This window comes from Scyliorhinus torazame, chromosome 5, assembly GCF_047496885.1.
Source record: "Scyliorhinus torazame isolate Kashiwa2021f chromosome 5, sScyTor2.1, whole genome shotgun sequence".
Lineage (NCBI taxonomy): Eukaryota > Metazoa > Chordata > Chondrichthyes > Carcharhiniformes > Scyliorhinidae > Scyliorhinus > Scyliorhinus torazame.
Window position 1 is genome coordinate 92,332,616 of NC_092711.1, and position 27,031 is coordinate 92,359,646.

Here is a 27,031-nt window from a genome sequence, read left to right on the forward strand (position 1 = left end):
GAACATTAACGGTCACTCCTCAGTGTGAACAGGTCGGTGAATCTCCAGGTCTGATTAAATCTATTCCACAATCCCCAGATTTCCAAGATTTCTCCCCAGCGTGACTACATATCGTTCGAAAGGTCAGATCATCGGCTAAAACATCATCTACATTCAGACCACGTGAACTGTTTCTCCACACATTGAACAGGGCTCTATTGCTTCTATGGTTAAAGGCTGACGGTGTTCATGGCCATGGAGGGATTTGACAACACGAATGCAAATTTTATAATGGAGGCTTTGCTTAATCAGACCCAATGTAGGTCAGTGAGCACAGCGGTGATGGTGAACAGGACTTGGTGTGAGAAAATACACGGCCAGCAGAGTTTTGGATAAGCTCACGTTTCCATGTGGGGTGAATATGAGAGGCTGGACAGGAATGTATTCGAATCACCAAGTCTAAAGGTAACAGGGGCATGGATGAGGTTTCAGCAGCAGTTGGGGTGGGGTTGGAGACAGGTGACATTATGGAGACTGAAATATCTGGTATTAGTGATGGTGTGGATTTGGGGTCAGAAACTCATCTTGGGTCAAATCTGACACGGAGATTGTGCAGTGTTGTTCAGCCTCAGACAGTTTCCAGGGAGAGGGATGGACTCGGGAGTTAGGGAACGGAATTTCTAATGGTGACTGAAGACAATGGCTTTGGTCTTCCAAATTTTTAATTGGAGGAAATTTCTGCTCATCCAGTACTGGATGTGGGATAAGCAGTTTGATAATTTAGTAACAGTGGAGGAATGGGGAGGGATGGGGGTGAGGTAGAGCTGGGTGTTGTCAGTGTACATGTGAAAACTAACACTTTTGGATGATGTCACCTCGTGGCAGCATTTAAACGGTCTCGCTTCAGTGTGAACTCTTTGATGGGACACCTGATCCCGAGAACTTTTAAAGCACTTCCTGCATTTAAAAGGTCTCTCATTGTGAATCTGCTGGTGTGTCAGCAGTTGGGATGAATGAGTGAATCCCTTCCCACACTCGGGCCGGTGAAAGGCCTTTCCCCAGTGTGAACTCGCTGGTGCATCAACAGGCTGTATGACTGAGTGAATCCACGCCCACACTCGGGGCAGGTGAAAGGCTTCTCCCCAATATGAATGTGTTGATGGGTTGCCAGGTCAGATGGGTAAATGAACGCTTTGCCGCAGTTCCCACATTTCCATGGTTTCTCCCGGCTGTGACTGCGCTTGTGCTTTGACAGGCCAGATAATCGCCTGAAGCTTCGTCCACACACAGAACACGTGTACGGTTTCTCTCCACTGTGAACTGTGCTTTTTCCTTCCATGTTCAAAATCTGATGATATTCAGATTACGATCAGTTACACGACTGTCAGATTTTGATTGGTGCTTGGTTGCAGTTTTTCAATTGCACATCCTTCCCTGCTAATACCCTGTGAAATTGATTTAAAACAGTAAAAAGGGAGTGAGAAAGATCCCACAGAAACACAAAGGCAGGTTGTGAAATTGAGCTGTATCAATCTGGTAACTTGTGGGGCCGGCACTGGGAAAAAGTGACCACGGAAACTGTTGAACCTTTCGTGAAAAGTGAACCAGTTTGTTAATGTCCTTCAGGGAAGGGAACCTGCCACCCGGCCTGAGACTACACAAAACTTGGGCCTCTGCAAGAACACAAGAAATAGGAGCAGAAGTAGACCATTCGGCCCATCGAACCTGCTCTGCCTTGAACACGATTGTGGCTGATCTCAGTCTTAATTCCTCTTTCCCGTTAGCTCTCTATGTCCTTTCACTTCCTGAGAGACCAAAAATCTCACCATCTCAGCCTTAAATATATATTCACTGATGCTCACAGTAACTTCATTGCAGTGTTAATGTAAGCCTACAATAATGATTATTGTTATTATCATCCACAACCCTCTGGGCTAGAGAATTTTATGTGAGAAACAGAGTGAGAGAGAAAGAGAGTGAGTAGTGGGAGAGAGAGAGAGAATCAAAAAGGTTGATGGAAGGGAGAGTGAGAACGGAGTGAGGGTAACAGGAAGCAATGGACCAACAACTGAATCACAATTTGACAAAATCTCCTGAACCCTTAACCTCCACCACCTGGATGGAACAGGACAGCAGATGTATGTGAAGATCACCACCTGCAAGTTCCTTTCCAAGACACACACTGTTGAACTTGTCTGACATCCAGGACTGGATGAGCAGAACTTTCCTCCATTTAAATATTGACAAGACTGAACCCATTCCCTTCCTGTCCCCTCTACAAACTTCACTCCCTTGTCACCAATTCCATCCCTGTCCAATGTCTGAGGCTGAAGCTGACTGTTCACAACCTTAGTGAAATATTTCACCCCTAGATAAGCTCTTGACCACATATCCACACTGTCACCAAGATTGCTGATTTCCACCTCAGTAACACAGCTCGACTCCACCTTAGTCTCTGTTCATCTGCTGCAGAAACCATCATCCATTCTTCTGTTACCACTTAACCAAATTATTCCAACGCACTCGCAGCCGGACTGCAACATTAAACAACCCCCTCCATCCCATCCCAAACTCTGCTACCCATGTGCTTACTCACACCAGCCCCTGTGCCCACTGATCTGCAAACACTTCCTTTTAAAAGGCACAAAAAGTTTAAATTTTTCATTGTTTACTCCATGGTAATGATCATCCTGATCTCTGTAATCTCCTCCACACACACCCCTTTGAGATCTCTGCACTCATTTAATTCCAGCCACTTGAGCAGTCCTGATTTTAATCTCTCCACCATTACTGTGTTCCCAAGGCCTCAATTTCCTCTTCAAAAAACTCTCCGACTCACTTTCCTCCGTTAAGATTCTCCTTAAAATCTAATATCTCCTCATGTGGCTCAGTGTCAATTGTTATTTTGTAACGTTTCTCTGAAAGTCTTCAAAGTTTTATTCCGTTCAAGTCACAATATAAATTCGAATTATTGTCACTGCCCTGGACATATATTCTGCCCCATAAATAGGAATTTGTAACTCAGAGTGAAGCAGTTTGCTGGACATTCTGTCATGAAGAAACGTTTCAAAAATGTTGCCCCCAACAATGATGGCCACTGAGCCTGCGCTCTGCTGCTCGTGCCCCAATAAAGATGGTGGGTCCGCATACGCACTGCTGCTGGTGATCCAAAGAAGGATGCCGAGGGCGCATGCGGACTACTGCTAGTGCGCCAAAGAAGGATGCCGAGGGCGCATGCGCACTACTGCTAGTGATCCAAAGGATGCCAAGGGCGCATCCCCACTGCTGCCACGAATCCAATATTGAGATGGCGCATGCGCACGTCTGCCAGAGCCAAATAAAGATGGCGTTAGCTTAATCTTGTCTGTAACAAAGCTGCAGCTCGCGCTCAGATCCCCAGGTACCGGTAGGTTATTTTTCCGGATTTTTGGTCTATATAACATGTACACGAAGCGTGCCTAACGACCCTCCTGATTCATCTCTCTCTCCGTCCCGCCATTCCCACCTTCACAGATTGTGGATCCGAGATAGAACCTTTTTCTGCGTCGCCATTAATCACATTGCGCGCGCTTCACTCAGCCCAGTCCCGCCGCCTCATTCGCGCTGATTGGTTGGAGGACCAGTCGCTCCCGACCGGTCCTCCGGATCTGTCCACTCTTCGCCTATTGGTTCGGTGCTGCCGTCAATCACTCCGCGCGTTGTGATGTGTCAGGTGAGAGGTCAGTGTCGGGGAGGGGAACGGACGGACGGGGTTTACAAACAACAGAGTGGCCCCAGAGCCGAACAATGAACATTCTCCACTCTCACTGTCCACCGCTTCCGGCTTCTCTGCACAAACAACCTCACAGAGACCAGGGGGGAGGGGGAGGGACACTGACCCAGTGACCATGTCACTGCATTAGAGGAAAAGACTAATGGCACCCCTCCTGTTCAAAAAGGCAGAAAGTAGGAAAATAGTTAGTTTAATGCCTGTTGTTGGGAAACTGCTGGAATCCTCACATCCTCTTAAAAGTACCTGGATGAAGACTGGCACATCATAACATTCAGGGCTATGGGCCAAGTGCTGGCAAATGGGATTAGGTAGGTGGGTCAGATTTTGATGTGTTGATGCAAACTCGATGGATCAAAGTGCCTCTTCTGCACTTTTGCTGATAATACAAAGTTTGGTGGCATCGTAGACAGCATTGATGACAACATAAAACTGTAAGAAGATAATGATAATAATAATTGCTTATTGTCACAAGTCGGCTTCAATGAAGTTACTGTGAAAAGCCCCTAGTCACCACATTCCGGCGGCTGTTCGGGGAGGCCGCTGCAGGAATTGAACCTGCGCTGCTGGCATTGTTCTGCATTACAAGCCAGCTATTTAGCCCACTGTGCTAAACCAGCCCCGATTGACAGATATTGACAGACAAGGTGAATGGCCAAGATTGTGGCAATGTAAACAAGTGTGAGGTTATCTGTTTTGAACCAAAAAAGGTTAGAGCTGAGTACTTTTTAAATGGAAAGGGGTTAAATACAGTGGGTGCCCAAAGAGACTTGGGGTTCATGGATAGAATCTACAGCACGCAAACAGGCCCTTCGGCCCAAACTGGTCCATGCTAACCAAAAGGTCCATCTAAGCTAACCCAATATCCCTCTGAACCTTTCCTATCCATGTATCTGTCCAAATGCCTTTTCAATGTTGCCAATGCCCCTGCCTCAACCACTTCCTCCGGCAGCTCATTCCACATACGTACCACCCTCTGTGTAAAACCGTTGCTCCTTAGGTTCCCATTAATTCTTTCCCCTCTTAACTTAAACCAAAGTCCTTTAGTTCTCAATTCCCCAACCCTGAGAAAAAGACAGAGCATTCACCCTATCCATGCCTCTCATGATCTTATACATCTCGATAAGATCACCCCTCAGTCTCCTACGCTCCAAAGAAACAGGTCCTGGCCTGTCCAATCTCTCCCTATAACTCAGTCCCTTGAGTCCTGGCAATATCCTTGTAAATCTCTTCTGCACTCTCTCCAATTTAATAACATCTTTCCTGTAGCAAAGCAACCAAAACTGAACACAATACTCCAGGTGCGACCTCACCAACATCCTGTACAACTGCAACATAACTTCCCAACTTCTATACTCAATGCCCTGACTGATGAAGGCCAAAAGCCTTCTTCACTGCCCTATACACCTGTGACTCCACCTTTAGAGAACCGTGCATCTGAACTCCAAGGTCCCTCTGTTCCATGGTATTCCCTCAGGCCCTACCATTCAATGTGAAAGTCCTACCTTGATTTGACTTTCCGAAATGCAACTCCTCAAACTTACTGTATTGAACTCCATTTGCCATTTCTCGGCCCACTTCCCCAGCAGATCAAGATCCAGCTGCAATTTTTAATAACCTTCCTCACTGTCTACAATATCACCTATTTTAGTGTCATCTGAAAACTTACTGATCAAGCCTTGTACTTTCTCATCCAAGTCATTGATATAGATAACATTCAGCAATCTCTTAGTTACAAATCTCCTGGTTACTTATCTCCTAGTTACTAATCTAGCTACAACCCGACTTAGTTAATTACTCTGATGTCACGTTTCAGTTTTTGCCCCCAGTCCAGATACCCAACAGGTAAGTTTTTTATACTTACTGATGGCAGCAGGGTGGCGCAGTGAGTAGCACTGCTGCCTCACGGTGCTGAGGTCCCAGATTCGATCCCGGCTCTGGCTCACTGTCCATGTGAAGTTTGCACATTCTCCCCGTGTTTGTGTGGGTTTTGCCCCCACAACCCAAAAGGATGTGCAGGATTGGCCACGCTAAATTGCCATTTAATTGGAAAAATGAATTGGGTACTCTAAATTTGAAAAAAAAAAATTATAGTTACTATTCCGAAGCTCCACCTTTCTGATTCGCACCAACTCCGCTCCCTGCCGACTAGGCCATGAATCCCTGAGGTAAGTTATTTATATTTGCTGTTCCGAAGCTAATCCTCCCCGGATTCACATCAACTCTGCTCCCTGCCGACTAGGCCATTAATCCCCGAGGTTATTTATACTGACTGTTTCGAAGCTGCTCCTCCCCGGATTCGTACCAACTCCGCTCCCTGCCGGCTAGGCCGTGAATCCCTGAGGTAAGTTATTTATATTTCCTGTTCTGAAGCTCCTCCTCCCTGGATTCGCCCCAACTCCGCTCTCTGCCGGCTAGGCCGTGAATCCCTGAGGTAAGTTATTTATGTTTACTGTTCCAAAGCTCCTCTCCCCGAGTTCACACCAACTCCGCTCCGTGCGTTGGTGAGATTCATCCCTGGGTGTCTGGAAAATCATTAGGACTGTAACTGTCCTGTAAGGTAATGAATCCTTTTGCTTCCCATTTGGCCGAGGAAGGCAGTGTGTCACAAGGATGGATGTGTTGACCGATTAATAGCTGGAGGATGGGGGCAGGTCATGTGATCAAACCTCCAGGAATACATTCAATCAAGTTGATGAGGAGAGAATGTTGTAAATTTTTATCCTAAACTGACAGTGAGGTTTCTGTAAATTGACAGGATAATGGAAGTGGAGGTTGAACAGACTGGAAACGCAAACCAAATGTCACATCGCGATCTGACAGAATCACTCGATTCACCAGAACCTGAATTTCAGCAGCATCTGGGTGTGGAAGGTAAAAGGTTTGTCTGTTCTGTCTGTGAGGGAAGAGTTAAGGTCTCAGTGTGACTGGAAAAGCCCCGAGATTCACAAACCCTGGTTAGACCAAACGTGGAGAACTGTGTTCAGTTCTGGACAACAAACCTGAGGAAGGATAGAATGGCCTTGGAGGGAGTGTAGCACAGATTTACCTGAGTGATATCTGAATACCCCGGGGTTAAATTACAAAACTAGATTACACAAGAGTCAGAGACATGATGCCACAAAGAAGGGCAATCGGCCCATTGAGTCCATGCTAGCTCTCTGGAGCAATCCAGTCAGTGCCATTCTCCTGCTCTCTCCCTGTATCCTCGCAGGTTATTTCCCCTCAGATGTCTATCCAATTTCCTGTTGAAATCAAATCATTCATTGTGTCTATTTTCAAACTCCCTCATAGGCAGCAAGTTTCAGGTCATTGCGGCTCGCTGTGTAAAAACATAAATCTCATATCACCTCATATCTCCTGTACCTTTTACATACAAACTAGGATCAGGCCACTCGGCCCCTCGAGCCTGATCAGCATTCAATAAGATTGCGGCTGATCTCATTCTAACCTCAACTCCACATCCCTGATGACCTTTCACCCCCTTGCTCATCATGAATCTATCCCGCTCTGCCTTAAAAATATTCAAGGACTCTGCTTCCACTGCCTTTTAAGGACGTGAGTTCCAAAGTCTTACAACCCTCGAGAATGAAAAATCCTCATCTCCATCTGAAATGGGTGACCCCTCACTTTGCAACAGTGACACCCTCGTTCTTGATTCTCCCACAAGAGGAAACATCCTCTCCACATCCACCCTGTCAAAACCCCTCAGGATCTTATATCGTTCAATCCAGGTTTTACCCAAAACTTTTAATCTGTGTCCCGGCTGCTTGTACGATCAGTGAATGAAAACAGTTTCTTTGCCCACCCGATGGAAATCTGGCATAATCTTGTGTCCCTGAATCAAATCTCCCCTCAACCTCCTTTGCTGGAACCATTCTGGTAAATCTCCTCTGCACCTTCTCAAGAACCTTCACAATCTTCCTGAAGAGTGGTGACCAGAGCTTTATAAAGATTCATAGAATAGAATTAGAACCATAGAATTCCATCAGTGCAGAAGGGGGCCATTCGAGTCTCCACTGATTCTCTGAAGGGTCATCCTGCCTCGGCCCACACCCCTGCCCTGTCCCTGTAACCCCATAGCCCCACCTAACCTGCACAACCCTGGACACGAAGGGGCAATTTATCAAGGCTAATCCACCTAACTTTCCCTTTGGACTTTTGGAGGAAACCTGAGCACCGGGTGGAAGCCCACACAGACACGGGGAGAAAGTACAAACTCCACACAGTCACCAAGGCTGGAATTGAACCCGGGTCCTTGGTGCTGTGAGGCAGCAGTGCTAATCACTGTGCCACCAGAAACATAGTTTTGGTAACAATATTACTGTTGATGAAGCTCAAGATCGAATTTGCTTTGCCAACTACTCTCTTGATATCCCTCTTCACCTCTTTCTCTCCTCCCAAAGAGGCCAGTTGGGTTTTTATGACAATGCAGTAGTTTTCATGGTCACTTTTTCCCAGTGCCGGCCCCACAAATGAACAGATTCATTCAGCTGAATTTCACAACCTGACTTTGTGTTTTTGTGGGTTCTCTCTCACTCCCTATTTTCTGTTTTCAATCCGTTTCACAGGGTGTGCGAAGGGGAGACTTCAAAGTCCGGAAACTCAAACCAAACATCACATCAGGATCTGACAGAGTCCTCAATTTATCATTGCTGAATATCATCGGATTTTGAACATGGAAGGAAAAGGCATCATTCACAGTGGGGAGAAACCATACATGTGTTGTGTGTGTGGACGAGGATTCAGTCAATCATCAGGCTTCATGAAACACCAATGCAGTCACACTGAGAACAAATCCTGGAAATGTGCGGACTGTGGGAAAAGATTCACTTCCCCATCCAAGCTGGAAACTCATCGACGCAGCCACACTGGAGAGAGACCATTCACCTGTTCCAAGTGTGGGAAGGGATTCACTAAGTTATCCCACCTGCTGAGACACCAGCGAATTCACACTGGGGAGAGACCATTCACCTGCTGCAAGTGTGAGAAGGGATTCACTGACTCATCGGCCCTGGAGACACACCAGCTAATTCACACTGGGGAGAGACCATTCACCTGCTCCTAGTGTGGGAAGGGATTCACTCAGTCATCCAGTCTGTCCACACACCAGCGAGTTCACTCTAGGGAGAGACCATTCACCTGCTCAGAGTGTGGGAAAGGATTTAGTAATTTGTCCAACCTGCTGAGACACCAGCGAGTTCACACTGATGAGAGACCATTTCAATGTCCAGACTGCGGGAAGTGCTATAAAGGTTCTGGGGATCTGATGCGCCATCAACGTGTTCACACTGACGAGAGTCCGTTCAGGTGCTCTCACTGTGGGACTGGTTTCAGGCACTCATCTAACCTCACTGTACATCAGCGAATTCACACTGGGGAGAGGCCATACACCTGCTCCAAGTGTGGGAAGGGATTCACTCAGTCATCTGACCTGCAGAAGCACCAGCGAGTTCACACTGGGGCGAGGCCATTCACCTGCTCCGAGTGCGGGAAGGGATTCACTCTGTCATCCAACCTGCAGAAGCACCAGCGAGTTCACACTGGGGCGAGGCCATTCACCTGCTCCCAGTGTGGGAAGGGATTCACTCAGTCATCCCACCTGCTGAGTCACCAAATAGGCCATAAGTAACCACAGTGAATGGGTTTTGCTGTTAACTCACATTCAGGACTGAACCATGTTCATTTGGGTCTTTTCTGCTGATAACAAACTCCAGCCCATTTACAGGGGCTAATATTCTGGCTAAAAATCAAAATAAATTAAGTCTGTGTGAAATGCACAGTGTGTTGAAACTTTTTAATATCTCTGACACAAATTAGTTCCTTTTGAAGTCCTCCAGCTCTCCCCTGTCTCTTCCATCCTCATCTCCACCTGTGAGGAGCTCATGGAACTTCTTTGTGACTGAGATTGAGTGAATCCGATCAGCTGCCTCTGCTGCTTCCCTCCTATTGGAGGGGAATTTCTGTGTTTTACAATGTATACCGAATTATAGAACAGTACAGCACAGAACAGGCCCTTTGGCCCTCAATGTTGTGCCGAGCTTTGTCCGAAACCAAGATCAAGCTATCCCACTCCCTGCCATTCTGGTGTGCTCCATGTGCCTATCCAATAACCGCTTGAAAGTTCCTAAAGTGTCCGACTCCACTGTCACAACAGGCAGTCCATTCCACACCCTAACCACTCTCTGATTAAAGAACCTACCTCGGACATCCCTCCTATACCTCCCACCACGAACCTTATAGTTATGCCCCCTTGTAACAGCTACACCCACCCGAGGAAATAGTCTCTGAACGTCCACTCTATCCCCCTCATCATCTTATAAACTTCTATTAAGTCGCCTCTCATCCTCCTTCGCTCCAATGAGAAAACCCTAGCTCCCTCAACCTTTCCTCAAAAGACCTACCCTCCAATCCAGGCAGCATCCTCGTAAATCTCCTTTGCCCCCTTTCCAATGCTTCCACATCCTTCCTACAATGAGGTGACCAGAACTGCACACAATACTCCAAATGTGGTCTCACCAGAGTCCTGTACAGTTGCAGCATAACCCCACGGCTCTTAAACTCAAGCCCCCTTCTTCACGGCTCTATCCACTTGAGTGGCAACCTTCAGAGATCTGTGGACATGAACCCCAAGATCTCTCTGTTCCTCCACATTCCTCAGAACCCTGCCGTTGACCCTGTAATCCGCATTCAAATTTGTCCTACCAAAATGAATCACCTCGCACTTATCAGGGTTAAACTCCATGTGCCATTTTTCGGCCCAGCTCTGCATACTATCATTGTTTCTTTGCAGCCGACAACAGCCCTCAACCTCATCCACTACTCCACCAATCTTGGTGTCATCAGCAAATTTACTGACCCACCCTTCAACCCCCTGCTCCAAGTCATTTATAAAAATCACAAATAGCAGAGGACCCAGCACTGATCCCTGTGGTACACCGGTGGTAACTGGTCTCCAGTCTGAAAATGTTCCATCCACCACCATCCTCTGTCTTCCATGTGATAGCCAGTTACTTATCCAATTGGCCAAATTTCCCTCTATTCCACACCTCCTTACTTTCTTCATGAGCCGACCATGGGGAACCTTATCAAACGCCTTACTGAAATCCATGTATACAACATCAACTGCTCTACGTTCATCTGCACACTTAGTTACCTCCTCAAATAATTCAATCAAATTTGTGAGGCAAGACTTACCCTTCACGAATCCTTATTGACTATCCCAGATTAAGCTGCATCTTTCCAAATGGTCATTAATCCTATCCCTCAGGACCTTTTCCATTAACTTACCGACCAACGAAGTAAGACCAACCGGCCTATAATTACCAGGGTCATTCCTATTCCCTTTTTTGAATAGAGGAACAACATTTGCCACTCTCCAGTCCTCTGGCACTATCCCCATGGACAGCGAGAACCCAAAGATTCGAGCCAAAGGCTCTGCAATCTCATCCCTTGCCTCCCAAAGAATCCTAGGATATATCCCATCTGACCCAGGGGACTTGTCGATCCTCAGGTTTTTCAAAATTGCTAATACATCTTCCCTTAGAACATCTACCTCCTCCATCCGACCCGCCTGTATCACACTCTCGTCCTCAAAAACATAGCCCCTCTCCTTGGTGAACACTGAAGCAAAGTATTCATTCAACACCTCTCCTATCTCTTCTGACTCCATGCACAAGTTCCCACTACTGTCCTTGACTGTGCTAACCACTAGGCTACCGTGCTGCCCAGGTTCGATGTTTCATTACCATTTCTGTTTTAAAACCCCCAAAATCATGCCACATTGCCATGAAGATGGACTGTGGTGGTTACACGGTTCTTTTGTTTAATTTATCTCAGTGCTTCTCACAGAAGAAAACTATCAGGGTATGAGGGGCAAGTTGTCTGAGGTACACTGGGAACTACATTAAATAGTGTGGCGGGAGACAGGCAATCACTAATGTTTAAGGAATTATTGCAGATTTACACGGGGCTCGGTTAGCTCAGTTGGCTGGATGGCTGGTTTGTGCTGAGTGACACCAACAGCACAGGTTAACTTCCCATACCGGCTGAGGTTAGCCATGGATTGTGTCAGTATTTATGCTCCACATGAGCCTCCACCCACCCCTCTACATCTCCCCCATCAGCATCTTTTTCTATTCTTTTTCCCTCATGTGTGTATCTCGCTTTACGTTCAATGGATTCATGCTGTTCACCTCAACCACTCGCTGTGGGAGTGAGTTCCACATTCTCGCCACTCGCTGGGTAAAGAGGTTTCTACTGAAATTCCTGTTGGATTATTGAATTCCTTCATAATCTTAAAGACTTCCATCAGGTCACCCATCAGTCTGCTCTTTTCCAGAAAAAAGCAGCCCCAACCTTTCCTGAGTGCTAAATGCTCTCAGTTCTGTATATTATGAATCTTTGTTGCACCTTATCCAGTGCCTCTATTTCCTTTTTCTAAATGGAGATCACCAATGTTGACAGTGCTCCCAGTGTAGTCTAACCCTGATTCTAAACAAGTTGAACATTTCCTCCGTGCTTTTCAATTCTATCCCTCTAGAAGGGAACCCTATATATTGGCCCCACACTGTAGGAAAGATGTGAAGTTCTTCGAAGGGTGTAGAGGACATTAACAATAATAATCTTTATTGTCACTAATAGGCTTACATTAACAGTGCAATGAAGTTACTGTGAAAATCCCCCAGTCGCCACACTCCGGCACCTGTTCAGGTACATCAAGGGAGAATTCAAAATGTCCAATTCACCTAACCTGCACATTTTTCGGGACTTGTGGGAGGAAACTGGAGCACCCGGAGAAAACCCACCCAGACACGGGTAGAACGTGCAGACTCCGCACAGGCAGTGACCCAAACCGGGAATCAAACCTGGGACCTGGTGCTGTGAAGCATTAGTGCTAACCATTGTGCTAGAATGGCACCAGAGTTGAGGGACTCCAGTTAGTTGGAGTGACTGGAGCAGCTGAATTTCTCTCCTGAGATCACAGCATCTGGAGGGTGGGGAATTCAGCCCTTTGGGACGGTGTCGGCTCCCTGTGGAGGAAGCCAGTCTGTCCATTGCCCCGTTCTTTCCCCAAATCCCTGTTGGTTTATTTCTCTCAGTGTCTGTCCAATTTCTGATTGAAATCCTTCCGCCATCTCTGCATCTCCTACCCTCATAGGCAGTAGGTTCCAGGTCGTTACCACTCGCTTTACATGTACATAAGGCTCCTCGAGCACAGAGGAGTCTATTTGACCCATTTTCCCTATGCCAGCTCTCTGTACAGCGACCCATTTAAGCCCAGAGTTCAACAATTTTGTTTTCTTTTTCAGAATGAATCAAATTATCTTTTGGAAGTTACAGTCCAATGAGATTCCAGCACCATTTATAGACAGTGTAAATCACAACAACTCGCTGTATTTTACAACAAATAATTGTGCATATAGTGTGTCTGGAATTTCACAGAGTATTCAAAATGGTATTAATGATGTGCTTATTACACAAAATTAAGACTCAACCTTTATTAATGATTCTGGTGAGGACACCGAGTGTAATGTATCCGAGTTTGCGAACAATTAGAACAAGTGTACATTTCTAGAAAACCTGTCACTACCACTGGACCTCCTGAAGTGTTTGAAAGCCAATGGAGTACTTTTGAAATATATTCACTGTTGTAATGTAGGAAACTGTAAGGACGGATGTGTGATCACATTTAGTTATAAAATTGTCATTTTCGTAGTGTATTCACTGTCATTTGTAACAAGGTCAAGGAAACCCTTTTATCCCTCTAACATGTGGCTTCCTGCAGCCATTTCACCTTCTGTACCTTTTCTATATTAACTATGCATTGATTTCATCGCAAAAAACAATAATTATAGTCATGATTATTCAGTAGTGAACATTGATTATCATAAGTGAATTGGTGACTTCCGGGTGCGGCGATGACCAGCTGAGTCGCACGTTTCGGCAGCTCCCTGTGAAACGGACTTTTGGGCTCTTGATAGGAGCCCCAACGGCAATTTTAACGGCTGAAAACACCGTGCGGTAAACCAGAAGGGTGTTCCCCCTGGACACGGATGGAAAAAGGAGAGGAAAGTGGCCGGATTGCAGCGGATCCTTTGGAGCAGCGGCAAGGAAGGCAAGCAGAAACCAAGATGGCGTCGGAAGGTGGCAGTTTCATATGGGGCCCTGAACAACAAGAGTTTTTGAAACGCTGCGTGGAGGAGATAAAAAAGGAAATGAAGAAAGAGTTGTTGGCCCCGATATTACAGGCGATTGAAGGGCTGAAAGAGGAACAAAAGACCCAGGAGCAGGAGCTTCGGGTCGTGAAGGCGAAAGCAGCAGAGAATGAAAACGACATACAGGGCCTGGTGGTGAAGTCGGAGATACAGGAGGCACACCAGAAACGATCTGTGGAGAGGTTAGAGGCACTGGAAAATAACGCAAGGAGGAACAACTTGAGGATTCTTGGCCTTCCTGAAGGTGTGGAGGGGGCGGACGTCGGGGCATATGTGAGCACGATGCTGCACTCGTTAATGGGAGTGGAGGCCCCGACGGGTCCGTTGGAGGTGGAGGGAGCATACCGAGTTATGGTGCGAGGATCGAGAACAGGAGAAGCTCCCAGAGCCATAGTGGTGAGATTTCTCCGTTTTAAGGATAGAGAAATGGTCCTTAGATGGGCGAAGAAAACCCGGTGTAGTAAATGGGAGAACGCGGTGATCCGCGTCTATCAAGATTGGAGTGCGGAGGTGGCGAGAAGGAGGGCGAGCTTTAATCGGGCCAAAGCGGTACTTCACAAAAAAAAGATAAAGTTTGGAATGCTGCAACCGGCAAGACTGTGGGTCACATATCAAGGGAGGCACCACTACTTTGAGACGGCGGATGAAGCGTGGACTTTTATTGTAGAAGAAAAATTGGAATGATTGGACTACGAAAATGAACGTTTGGACAAAGTGGTGGGACGAGTGGGGGGGGGGGGGGCGAAGAGGGATTGTATGATTAATCCTGCGGTATGGTAACTTTTCTTTCTCCCACAGGTGGTGATGGGGGGAGGTGGGGAGGGAGAGGAGATGGGGCGTTGGCCATGGGAGGCAGGGCCGAGGGAGAGGCGCGGGCTTGGTTCCCGCGCTATGATAATTATGGCGGGAATAGAGAAGCAGGAAGGAGGGGGCGCCGCACGGGGCGAGCCGTGATCACGGGGGGAAGCCGAGGTCAGCCAGAGTTTGCTGACTTCTGGGAGCAACATGGGGGGAGTAATTACGCTAGCGGGGGGTCTAGCGGGGGGGGGGGAGGGGGGAATTACTGGGTTGCTGCTGCTGGGGAAAGGGGGGAGTGGGTACGGGAAAGGATGGGCGGGGGGGCACCGTCTGGGAGAAATACAGCCGCGTGGGAACTGGGCGAGAAGCTGGAAAAAGATGATGGCTAACCGGCAAGGGGGGGGGGGTGGGAAGCCCCCCAACTCGGCTGATCACGTGGAACGTGAGGGGGCTTAACGGGCCGATAAAGAGGGCACGAGTACTCGCACACCTTAAGAAACTTAAAGCAGATGTGGTCATGTTACAGGAAACGCACCTGAAACTGATAGATCAGGTTAGGTTGCGCAAAGGATGGGTAGGGCAGGTGTTCCATTCGGGGCTGGATGCGAAAAACAGGGGGGTGGCTATATTAGTGGGGAAGCGGGTAATGTTCGAGGCAAAGACTATAGTGGCGGATAACGGGGGCAGATACGTGATGGTGAGTGGCAAATTACAGGGAGAGATGGTGGTGTTGGTAAACGTGTATGCCCCGAATTGGGACGATGCCAATTTTATGAGGCGAATGCTAGGACGCATCCCAGACCTAGAGACCGGAAAGCTGATAATGGGGGGAGACTTTAACACGGTGTTGGAACCAAGGCTGGATAGGTCGAAGTCCAGGACTGGTAGGAGGCCGGCAGCAGCCAAGGTGCTCAAGGATTTTATGGAGCAGATGGGAGGGTTGGAACCGTGGAGATTCAGTAGACCTAGGAGTAAGGAGTTCTCGTTTTTCTCCTATGTCCATAAAGTCTATTCACGCATAGACTTTTTTGTGTTGGGTAGGGCATTGATCCCGAGGGTGAGGGGAACGGAATATACGGCTATAGCCATTTCGGATCATGCCCCACACTGGGTAGACTTGGAGATAGGGGAGGAAACAAGAGGGTGTCCACCCTGGAGAATGGACATGGGACTAATGGCGGATGAGGGGGTGTGCTTAAGGGTGAGGGGATGCATTGAAAAGTACTTGGAACTCAATGACAATGGGGAGGTTCAGGTGGGAGTGGTCTGGGAGGCGTTGAAGGCGGTGGTTAGGGGGGAGCTGATATCAATAAGGACACATAAAGGGAAGCAGGAGAGTAAGGAACGGGAGCGGTTGTTGCAAGAACTTTTGAGGGTGGACAGACAGTATGCGGAAGCACCGGAGGAGGGACTGTATAGGGAAAGGCAAAGGCTGCATGTGGAATTTGACTTGCTGACCACAGGCACTGCAGAGGCACAATGGAGGAAGGCGCAGGGTGTACAGTATGAATATGGAGAGAAGGCGAGCAGATTGCTGGCACACCAATTGAGGAAAAGGGGAGCAGCGAGGGAAATAGGGGGGGTGAGAGACGAAGATGGAGAGACGGAGCGGGGAGCGGAGAGAGTGAATGAAGTGTTTAAGACATTTTATAAAAAATTGTATGAAGCTCAACCCCCGGATGGGAGGGAGAGAATGATGGAGTTTTTGGATCGGCTGGAAATTCCCAAGGTGGAAGAGCAGGATAGGATGGGATTGGGAGCACAGATCACGGTAGAGGAAGTGGTGAAAGGAATTAGGAACATGCAGACGGGAAAGGCCAGGGGACCGGACGGATTCCCAGTTGAATTTTACAGAAAATATTTGGACTTGCTCGCCCCGCTACTGACGAGGACCTTCAACGAGGCAAAGGAAAGGGGACAACTGCCCCCGACTATGTCAGAAGCAACGATATCGCTTCTTTTAAAGAAGGAAAAGGATCCGCTACAATGCGGGTCCTACAGACCAATCTCCCTCCTCAATGTAGATGCCAAGGTCTTGGCCAAGGTAATGGCAATGAGAATAGAGGAATGTGTCCCGGGGGTGGTTCATGAGGACCAAACTGGGTTTGTGAAGGGGAGACAGCTGCACACGAACATACGGAGGTTGTTAGGGGTAATGATGATGGCCCCACCAGAGGGTGAAACGGAGATAGTAGTGGCGATGGATGCCGAGAAAGCATTTGATAGAGTGGAGTGGGATTATCTGTGGGAGGTGTTGAGGAGATTTGGGTTCGGAGAGGGGTATGTTAGATGGGTGCAGCTGTTGTATAGGGCCCCAGTGGCGAGTGTGGTCACGAATGGACGGGGATCGGCATATTTTCGGCTCCATAGAGGGACAAGGCAGGGATGTCCTCTGTCCCCATTACTGTTTGCACTGGCGATTGAGCCCCTGGCGATAGCGCTGAGAGGTTCCAAGGGATGGAGGGGAATACTTAGGGGAGGAGAAGAACACCGGGTATCTTTATATGCGGATGATCTGCTCCTATATGTGGCGGATCCAGCGGAGGGGATGCCAGAAATAATGCGGATACTTGGGGAGTTTGGGGATTTTTCAGGGTATAAATTGAACATGGGGAAGAGTGAGCTGTTTGTGGTGCATCCAGGGGAGCAGAGTAGAGAAATAGAAGACCTACCGTTGAGGAAGGTAACAAGAGACTTTCGTTACCTGGGGATCCAGATAGCTAAGAATTGGGGCACATTGCACAGGCTAAATTTGACGCGGTTGGTGGAACAGATGGAGGAAGATTTCAAGAGATGGGATATGGTAGCATTGTCAATGGCAGGGAGGGTGCAGGCGGTTAAGATGGTGGTCCTCCCGAGATTCCTTTTTGTGTTTCAGTGTCTCCCGGTGGTGATCACGAAGGCTTTTTTCAAAAGGATAGAAAAGAGTATCATGGGTTTTGTTTGGGCCGGGAAGACTCCGAGAGTGAGGAAGGGATTCTTACAGCGTAGTAGGGATAGGGGGGGGCTGGCACTACCGAGCCTAAGTGAGTATTATTGGGCCGCTAATATTTCAATGGTGAGTAAGTGGATGGGAGAGGAGGAAGGAGCGGCGTGGAAGAGATTAGAGAGGGCGTCCTGTAGGGGGACCAGCCTGCAGGCTATGGTGACAGCCCCATTGCCGTTCTCACCAAGGAACTATACCACGAGTCCGGTGGTGGTAGCTACACTGAAGATTTGGGGACAGTGGAGACGACATAGGGGAAAGACCGGAGCACTGGGGGGGTCCCCGATAAGAAACAACCATAGGTTTGCCCCGGGGGGAATGGATGGGGGATATGGAATGTGGCAAAGAGCAGGTATAACGCAATTGAAAGATCTATTTGTGGATGGGAAGTTTGCGAGTCTGGGAGCGCTGACCGAGAAATATGGGTTGCCCCAAGGGAATGCATTCAGGTACATGCAATTGAGGGCTTTTGCGAGGCAACAGGTGAGGGAATTCCCGCAGCTCCCGACACAAGAGGTGCAGGACAGAGTCATCTCAAAGAAATGGGTGGGGGACGGTAAGGTGTCGGATATATATAGGGAAATGAGAGACGAAGGGGAGACTATGATGGACGAACTAAAAGGGAAATGGGAAGAAGAGCTAGGGGAGGAGATTGAGGAGGGGATGTGGGCAGATGCCCTAAACAGGGTAAACTCGTCGTCCTCGTGCGCCAGGCTAAGCCTGATTCAGTTTAAGGTATTACACAGGGCACATATGACTGGAACACGGCTCAGTAAATTTTTTGGGGTGGAGGATAGGTGTGCGAGGTGCTCGAGAAGCCCAGCGAATCATACCCATATGTTTTGGTCATGCCCGGCACTACAGGGGTTTTGGATGGGGGTGACAAAGGTGCTTTCGAAAGTAGTAGGAGTCCGGGTCGAACCAAGCTGGGGGTTGGCTATATTTGGGGTTGCACAAGAGCCGGGAGTGCAGGAGGCGAAAGAGGCCGATGTTTTGGCCTTTGCGTCCCTAGTAGCCCGGCGCAGAATACTGCTAATGTGGAAAGAAGCCAAGCCCCCGGGGGTGGAGACCTGGATAAATGATATGGCGGGGTTCATAAAGTTAGAGCGGATTAAGTTCGTCCTAAGGGGGTCGGCTCAAGGGTTTACTAGGCGGTGGCAACCGTTCGTCGAATATCTTGCGGAAAGATAGATGGGGGAGAACAAAGAAGGCAGCAGCAGCGGCCCAGGACTTGGGGGGGGGGGGGGGGAGGGATGGGGGGGGGGGGGGGTGTGGCCTGAGACAAGGCAGTTGCCAATTAGGGCTAGTTTTTATTTTTTGTTATTTAATATTTATTTATTTGTTGTTGTTTTTGTTTAAATTTAAAAATGTCATTATTATCTGTATTGTTACAATGTTGTGTAAAGGATGCACAATGTACTGTGTTGGTTGACCAAAAATTTTCAATAAAATATTATTTAAAAAAAAAAAATAAGTGAATTGGTATGTTAGGTAATTATATTGCAAAGACTAGATATTTATTTTTTTAAATAACACGATCAACCAAAATGTTTCCAGAAACTGCAGAGCTATCAGAATTTGTTTGAAAAAAATAAATTACTCGATAATTTTAGAAGTTACGAGATGTGGTGATAAGCCTGTATATAATATTACATGTAGTCAGCAGTGTGACCTCCCACCAGTAGGTGGTGTCCAGCATCAGTCAAGTGACATCCGGCTACCAACAGAAGGTTGTGGCTTACACGAGGACAGTCGCACGACTGTATAGTTCCAAGAGTGTCTTGTGGGAACATGGGGAGAATGTACAAATTCCACGCGGACAGTGACCCAGAGGTGGGATCGAACCTGAGACCTCGGTGCTGTGAAGCAGCAATGCTAATGACTAAGCCACTGTGCTGCCCTGTATTGTTAATGGCCGAGTAATCCAGAGAGCGAGGTTACTGCTCTGGGGATCTGGGATAGAATCTGCCTTTGACAGATGGTGAAATTGAAATTAATAAAAGTCGCGAATTAAAAGTCTGATGATAACATTGTCAATTGTTGTAAAAACCCATCTGGTTCACTAATGTCCTTCAGGAAATCTGCTCTCCTTATGTGGCCTGGCCTACACATGACTCCAGATCCACAGCAATGTTGTGGTTGATTTGTAAGTGCCCTCTGAAATAGCCTCACAAGAGTTCAAGGGCAATTGGAATGAACAGTAAATGCTGGCCCAGCCAGTGACGCCCACCTCCCATCAATGAATAATTTTTAAGAAGACTCTTTTCAATTTGAAGAACGAGTAAGAAACTGTCTCTTTGATTGGAATTGATTTATTGTCACGTGTACCGAGTACAGTGAAAAGTATTGTTCTGTGTACAGTCCAGACAGATCGTTCCATACACGAAAAAACAAAGTTTTTTGGCAGTTCCTGGCAGTTTGTTCAGTTCACAAAAAAATTTAATGACTTTGTAGACGCAGATTAAAATTTTAATCACCATCCAAAACATATCTAGACAGCTCATACAGACAGACACAAACGATACTGTAACTGAATCAGAGGAAATGGCAGAGATTTAACTGAACCACATTTTTGAAAGATTCGGCCTTCATGATGGAGAAACAGGAAAAGCCACTCAGGGAGATGAGGAAATCCAGGCTCAGTGCGGATTTGCTGTCACCCCTCCTTTCTTGTACATGAACGGGATTTAGGCTGCAGAACGTTTAACAGCAAAACACAGGGGTCAAATATAAGCAACACATAATTCTCAATTCTCGTCCATTTAACTATATTTGACTGTGTTTAAAAGCTGACTGAGATTCATGGGATTTGTATTACCCAGTGAAAAGCCGCCTTTTCTTGGTCAGCCATGTTTGCAATTCAATGGTGCATATTTCAGAGTTATTCAGAGTGAAGACGCGAGAGCTATTCAATTCAAAATGAAGTCATTTATAACAAATCAATCTCCTGATGTTCAACGTTGAATAACGAAACAAATATTGAGTAGAATTGATGGAAATTTTCTGTCGGAAGATAAGAATGATGCATTAATGATTGAACAGAGAGCATTGTTCCGTTAGATATTTGCTGAACAAATGCTAAAGTTCAACACAAGTTTTATAGCTTATGGTCTGACAAGTTGAGACATCTGTTTTAAAGGAACAGCTGTCTTCATGTAACAAGTGACCTGGCCTCCCAGCCAAACCATTGAGAGCTGCAGCAAGACTGTGCAGTTGAGCGTTGCACAGGGCCATTGGGTACTGTGCTGCCAGCTGTTCCTGCAGCGCAGATGTTATCACATTCACCTAATGCACAAAAGGTGCATGGTTCGAAACTGGCAGAAGCATTAAATGCTTCTCATTTATGATGTGGAGATGTTGGCGTTGGACAGGGGTGGGCACAGTAAGAAGTCTTACAACACCAGCTTAAAGTCCAACAGGTTTGTTTCGAATCACTAGCTTTCGAAGAGGTGTGAATTGTCTCAAGCCAGGGCAGTTGGTAGGATTTTGCAAGCCCAGGCCAGATGGTAAGGGGTGAATAATGTGACGTGAATCCAAGGTCCCGGTGGAGGCCGTACCCGTGTGCGAAACTTGGCCACTAGTTTCTGCTCGGCGATTCTGCATTGTCGCGCGTCCTGAAGGCCGCCTTGGAGAACGCTTACCTGAAGATCAGAGGCTGAATGCCCTTGACTGCTGAAGAGTTCCCGACAGGAAGGGAACACTCCTGCCTGGCGATTGTTGTGCGATGTCTGTTCATCCGTTGTCGCAGCGTCTGCATGGTCTTGCCAATGCACCACGCCTTGAGACATCCTTTCCTGCAGCCTATGAGGTAGACATCGCTGGCCGAGTCGCACGAGTATGTACCGCATACATGGTGGGTTGTGTTCTTACGTGTAATGGTGGTACCCATGTCAATGATCTGGCACGTCATGCAGATATTGCCATGGCAGGGTTGTGTGGTGTCGTGGTCGCTGTTCTTCTGAAGGCTGGATAGTTTGCTGCAATCAATGGTCAGTTTGAGTTTGCGCAGTTGTTTGAAGGAAAGTAGTAGGGGTGTGGGGATGGCCTTGGCAAGATGTTCGTCTTCATCGATGACGTGCTGAAGGCTGCGAAGAAAATGTAATTTTTCCCCTCCAGGGAATTCATCAGGCGAATGAGGCTCCGGGAGTTCTTCCACAGACCCCAAGAGGCCTACAGCAAACTCAATGAGACAACCAATGAACCGGAATAGCAGACCGAGAGATCTGTGGGACTGGAAGATCCAGCGAGCAGGGAGGATTGGAAAACCCCACCCATTGAAACAATCCGATCAGCTGATTCTGCTGCTCGTCTTCCATGAAACCATTCAGTAAAACTGCCTCGAAAGTCCTTTCTTTTCCAAATTCTGAACTCGCCTCTTTCCCCGTTAAATCCCATCATGCTCTCTCAGCGCTCATCTTGTCTGTGTGACTTACCCTTTGCTCCGATTCTCACGATACTGTTGAACATCCAATTTCCACAATCATAGAATTTACAGTGCAGAAGTAGGTCATTCGGTCCATCGAGTCTGCACTGGCCCTTGGAAAGAGCACCCAACCCAAGCCCACACCTCCATCCTATCCACGTAACCCAGTAACCTCACTTAACCCTTTTGGACACTAAGGGCAATTTAGCATAGCCACTCTACCTAACCTGCACATCTTTGGACTGTGGGAGAAAACCGGAGCACCCGGAAGAAACCCACGCAGACACGGGGAAAATGTGCAGACTCCGCACAGACAGTGACCCAAGCCAGGAACTGAACCTGGGACCCTGGAGCTGTGAAGCAGCTTGCTAACCACTGCGCTACCGTGCTGCCCCTGATTGGATCCAAGTTGAAATACAAGCCATAATGAAGTATTTGCCATGGTGGGGTTTGAACCCGCATTCTCAGAGAATTGTGCTGGGTCTCAGGATTACTCATCCAGTGACAACACCACTACACCATCACCTCCCCAGTCAAGCGCTTTGCAGAGCTCGTCCGGGATATGAACCCGGGACCTCTCGCATTTTGGAAACCCCCAAAGCGAAAATCATACCCCACAGTTTCCACGGCATCTCCATGGAGTTAGTGTGTTTGTCCGTTTCCTCTTCACACAATCAAGTGAAGCTTGGTCCTCACACAGAACACGTGTATGGTTTCTCCCCTCAGTGAATGGTGTGTTTTTTCAGGCTGTAACTGGTTAAAGCTCTTTCCACAGTCAGTTCACTGGAACACTCTCACTCAGGTGCGTGTGTGTCTCGGTACTTTACCAGTCACACTGATCTGATGTTTGAAATATTTTCCCACAAACATTTTTCATTCCACATTTATAGTCTGAGGATATTCAGGTCCTGATCAATTGAGTGACACTGTCAGATCTTAATGTGATATTTGGTTTGTGTTTCATGTCTGAAAACGCTTTCCTAATGCCCTGTAAAAGGAGTTTACAAAGGTCACATTATCAGCACAGGATAGAAATTCAGAAGAGTTAATTCCAGTTTCTGGGGAACATATTTTCTCTCTTCTGTCCCCAAAGCTGTAAATCCCCGTCCCACACACTCTCCCTCCTCCCTGGGGCTGAAATCCAAATAAAATATGAGATCATTATTTCTCTATCCTTTTACCAAATTTATATAATTAGAGATAAGAATCTGCTTTATAAGTCACTTCATCCATGACTTGTGATAGACATTAATCTGAATCACCCTGACTGAGCAGACAGAATAACAGATGTTAACCTTGTGTCCAGAACTGACTGTGTGGAGATTTGATGAGCAATCGCGAATGTCGTTTCTCCAAATCTTCCAGGGTTTCCTTTGTTCTTCCTCTCCCTCTCGAACTAAATTATACCGGATATCAGACTCAGGGTCCATTCTGGTTCTCTTCCTGCTGACTAAATAACTTCAATCAAATATGGAGAAGACTGAATCCACTGTTCGGTCCCTGCTCCAATCTCCAATCCTCGCATACCGATTCCATCCCTCTCCCTGGCAACAGTCTGAGACTTAGCCAGTCTCTTTGTAAACTTGGTTTCACACTTCATCCAATATGAGCTTCTGACCTCATAGAATTTACAGTGCAGAAGGAGGCCATTCCGCCCATCGAGTCTGCACCGGCCTTTGGAAAGAGCACCCTGGCTAAGCCCACACCTCCACCTATCCCCGTAACCCCCTAACCATTTTAGATACGAAGGCAATTTACCATCATCATCTCCCGATTCGACTATTCCATTACATACCTGGCTGCTCTCCCACATTCTACCTCGGTAAACTTAAAGCCTTCCAAAAGTCTGCTACCCATGTCTTAATTCACAGCCAGTTCCTTTCCCCTATGATCCCTGTGCTCCGAGACATGCATTCGCTCCCAGTCAATTCTCACCCTTGTTTTCAAACCCCTCCATGGCCTCATCTCTCCCTGTGTCTGTCATCTCCTCCAGCCCCACAACCCCCTGAGATATCTGCTCTGATCCTGGACTCTTGTGCACTTCCGATTCTAATTACTCCACCATGGTTTTAAGTTCCCTCGGTCCCAAGCACTGAATTCTCTCCCTAAACCGCCCCGTCTCCACCTCACTTACCTCCTTTTAGATGTTCATTAAAACTCACATCTCTGACCAAGTTTTTGGTCAATTGTCCTAATATCGCCTTTTGTGTCTGGGAGCCTCACTTTGTTTTATACTGTTCCTGTGAAGTTGACTGGGATGATTTTTTTTAAAAATATATATTTTATTGAAAATTTTTGGCCAACCATCACAGTACATTGTGTATCCTTTACACAGTAATATCACAATATAAATAACAATGGCCAGTTTTATAAACAAGAAATAAATAGTATATAACAAAAACGAAAACTAAAACTAAAACTAAATGGCAACTGCCTTGTCCCAGATAAATACTCTCCAAAAATATGATTTATCAGTCCAATATACAATTATCTATAACAACAACCTATACATATTATACATATATATTAACATCCCTGAGAGTCCTTCTGGTTCCTCCCCCACCCCCCCCCCCCCCGCCCCGCCCCCCTGGGCTGCTGCTGCTGTCTTCTTCTTTTCCATTCCCTCTATCTTTCTGTGAGGTATTCGACGAATGGTTGCCACCGCCTGGTGAACCCTTGAGCCGATCCCCTGAGGACAAACTTAATCCGTTCCAGCTTTATAAACCCTGCCATGGCGTTTATCCAGGTCTCCACCCCGGGGGCTTGGCTTCCTTCCACATCAACAATATCCTGCACCGGGCTACTAGGGACGCAAAGGCCAAAACATCAGCCTCTCTCGCCTCCTGCACTCCCGGCTCTTCTGCAACCCCAAATATAGCCAAACGCCAGCTTGGTTCGACCTGGACCCCCACTACTTTCGAAAGCACCTTTGTCACCCCCACCCAAAACCCCTGTAGTGCCGGACATGACCAGAACATGTGGGTATGATTCGCTGGGCTTCTCGAGCATCTCGCACACCTATCCTCTACCCCAAAAAATTTACTGAGCCGTGCTCCAGTCATATGCGCCCTGTGTAACACCTTAAATTGTATCAGGCTTAGCCTGGCACATGAGGACGATGAGTTTACCCTACTTAGGTCATCAGCCCACAGCCCCTCCTCAATCTCCTCCCCCAGCTCTTCTTCCCGTTTCCCTTTCAGCTCATGAACCATAATCTCCCCCTTGTCCCTCATTTCCCTATATATATCTGACACCTTACCGTCCCCCACCCATGTCTTTGAGATCACTCTGTCCTGCACCTCCTGCGTCGGGAGCTGCGGGAATTCCCTAACCTGTTGCCTCGCAAAAGCCCTCAGTTGCATATACCGGAATGCATTCCCTTGGGGCAACCCATATTTCTCGGTCAGCGCTCCCAGACTTGCAAACGTCCCATCCACAAACAGATCTTTCAATTGTGTTACTCCTGCTCTTTGCCATGTTCCAAATCCCCCATCCATTCTCCCCGGGGCAAACCTATGATTATTTCTTATCGGGGACCCCACCGAGGCTCCCGTCTTTCCCCTATGCCGTCTCCACTGCCCCCAAATTTTCAAAGTGGCCACCACCACCGGGCTTGTGGTGTATTTCTTCGGTGAGAACGGCAATGGCGCCGTCACCATAGCTTGTAGGCTAGTCCCCCTACAGGACGCCCTCTCCAATCTCTTCCACGCCGCTCCCTCTACTTCTCCCATCCACTTACATACCATTGAGATATTGGCGGCCCAGTAGTACTCACTTAGGCTCGGTAGTGCCAGCGCCCCCCCCATCCCTACTACGCTGTAAAAATCCCTTCCTCACTCTCGGGGTCTTCCCGGCCCACACAAAACTCATGATACTCTTCTCAATCCTTTTGAAAAAAGCCTTCGTGATCACCACCAGGAGGCACTGAAACACAAAGAGGAATCTCGGGAGGACTACCATTTTAACCGCCTGCACCCTCCCTGCCAATGACAGGGATACCATGTCCCATCTCTTAAAGTCCTCCTCCATCTGTTCCACCAACCGCGTTAAATTTAACCTATGCAATGTACCCCAATTCTTGGCTATCTGGATCCCCAAGTAACGAAAGTCCCTTGTTACCTTCCTCAGCGGTAAGTCCTCTATTTCTCTGCTCTGCTCCCCTTGATGCACCACAAACAACTCACTTTTCCCCATGTTCAGTTTATATCCTGAGAATTCTCCAAACTCCCGAAGTATCCGCATTATCTCTGGCATCCCCTCCGCCGGGTCCGCTACATACAACAACAAATCGTCCGCATACAGAGATACCCGGTGTTCTTCTCCTCCTCTGAGTACTCCCCTCCACTTCCTGGAACCCCTCAATGCTATTGCCAGGGGCTCAATGGCCAGCGCAAACAATAATGGGGACAGAGGGCATCCCTGCCTTGTCCCTCTATGGAGCCGAAAGTACGCAGATCCCCGTCCATTCGTGACCACACTCGCCATCGGGGCCCTATACAACAGCTGTACCCATCTAATATACTCATCTCCAAAACCAAATCTCCTCAGCAACTCCCACAAATAATCCCATTCCATTCTATCAAATGCTTTCTCGGCATCCATCGCCACCACTATCTCCGCTTCCCCCTCTGGTGGGGGCATCATCATTACCCCTAGCAGCCTCCGTATATTCGTATTCAGCTGTCTCCCCTTCACAAACCCAGTTTGGTCCTCATGGACCACCCCCGGGACACAATCCTCTATCCTCATTGCCATTACCTTGGCCAGAATCTTAGCGTCTACATTTAGGAGGGAAATAGGTCTATAGGACCCGCATTGCAGCGGGTCTTTTTCCTTCTTTAGGAGAAGCGATATCGTTG

At 47.5% G+C, this 27,031-nt stretch overlaps 1 protein-coding gene across 6 annotated transcripts in view; it reads left to right on the forward strand.

The window, feature by feature from the left end:
- Positions 1 to 27,031, forward strand: part of LOC140421495 (uncharacterized) — a 395,230-nt gene that overhangs the window by 33,274 nt on the left and 334,925 nt on the right. Inside the window, exons 1-3 of one of the 6 annotated variants that reach the window (XR_011946848.1) lie at positions 3,299 to 3,385; positions 6,507 to 6,629; positions 8,320 to 9,524. Coding sequence is in view for 1 of the 6 variants with exons in the window: in XM_072506264.1 (XP_072362365.1) it covers positions 8,320 to 8,381 (62 nt within the window). In the remaining 5 variants the exon portion in view is untranslated. The other 5 variants (XR_011946845.1, XR_011946846.1, XR_011946847.1 and 2 more) reach the window with 5 other exon arrangements.